The sequence below is a fragment of the Cyprinodon variegatus genome, unplaced genomic scaffold (genome assembly GCF_000732505.1).
Source record: "Cyprinodon variegatus isolate N-32 unplaced genomic scaffold, C_variegatus-1.0 Scaffold472, whole genome shotgun sequence".
NCBI classification, from domain to species: domain Eukaryota; kingdom Metazoa; phylum Chordata; class Actinopteri; order Cyprinodontiformes; family Cyprinodontidae; genus Cyprinodon; species Cyprinodon variegatus.
The window spans coordinates 390,072-391,246 of NW_015150925.1; the positions used below are offsets into that span (position 1 = coordinate 390,072).

At 40.5% G+C, this 1,175-nt stretch overlaps 1 protein-coding gene across 1 annotated transcript in view; it reads right to left on the reverse strand.

Moving 5' to 3' along the window:
• Positions 1–394: 394 nt before the first annotated feature.
• Positions 395–1,175, reverse strand: part of LOC107094242 (gamma-aminobutyric acid receptor-associated protein-like 2) — a 6,382-nt gene continuing 5,601 nt past the window's right edge. The window contains exon 4 of the mRNA XM_015389756.1: positions 395–849. Coding sequence (XP_015245242.1) covers positions 759–849 — 91 coding nt within the window. The 3' untranslated portion in view covers positions 395–758. The remainder of the gene's footprint in view (positions 850–1,175) is intronic.

The window sequence follows — 1,175 nt, forward strand, 5'->3', positions numbered from 1 at the left end:
TCAATGTGATTATCACAAATCAAGTCATTAACTAGCAGACTTTTAGAGGAAAGAGATCTTATGTTAAACAGACCATATTTAATCGTTTTAACTTTTCCCCAATTGAAGTTATCTTAATTTTAATTAGATTATCATAATTTACTCTTATTGGGAATATTTGCTAATTTATTAGTAACAGTAGAGAAGCTGCAGACAGGTGTGTTAAACTACGACTCTGCTTCCAAGTCCTGATGAACTCTTCTAGTCACAGCTGGAGCTTTTTTGCCTCTGTCTCTGAGTCAGCAGGGAGAGTGCTTTAAAAACATTTTAGGGTTTGATGCTGACAGAGGTGATTGATTCTGTTGATGTACATTTAAACTAAAGTCCTTAATAAAACACATTAGATCTGGCTTGTTTTCCATCTTTTATTGGTTAGGTCATCCAGCTACCTCACCCTCAGATTATTAAATTACATTTCTTTAGATTAAAATAAAATATTGTCTTCAAAGAAAAACAAAAGCATTAAAATAAACTCATTCACAGACTTAATTTAAAAAAGCAAGAAGAAGAATCAAACTGGGTCCTTCTAAAATCATGAAAAAACATGAAACCAAAGTTCCTGGAAAAGTCACACTTTGAACGTAAATCTGCAGAAAGGTGGAGGACCATCGCTGACAGTCTCATCCAACCGGATCACAGCCGACAGGGCGGAGACGGGTCCCTAAGAGCCAGCAGGGCGGAGACGGGTCCCTAAGAGCCAGCAGGGCGGAGACGGGTCCCTAAGAGCCGAAGGTGTTCTCTCCGCTGTATGCCACGTATAAAAAGCCGTCCTGGTCCTTCTCGTTGTCGTACAACTGCCCCATGGTGATGCTGAAACAGGAGAAGGTCGCAGTTATCACCCAGAACCTGCTCCAAACCTAAAGATGCATTTCTGTTCAGGCCCTCTACTCTGATACCCCGAAATAAAAGCCAGTTTAAAGCAGGGTTAGGCTCCTGCACATCTCCCAGAGCTTTCTTCAGTCCATCAACTGAACATAGAGAGACAATGGACTGACCATAGACCTGACCAACATGTAGGTCTACATTAATCAGAGAATTCAGTTTAGTTAATTTCTAGAGCTCCAATTCACATCATGTCATCCAGAGATGGGCAATGTGGAGTCAACAAGTCATCTCCATGTCATGTATTTGTTCTA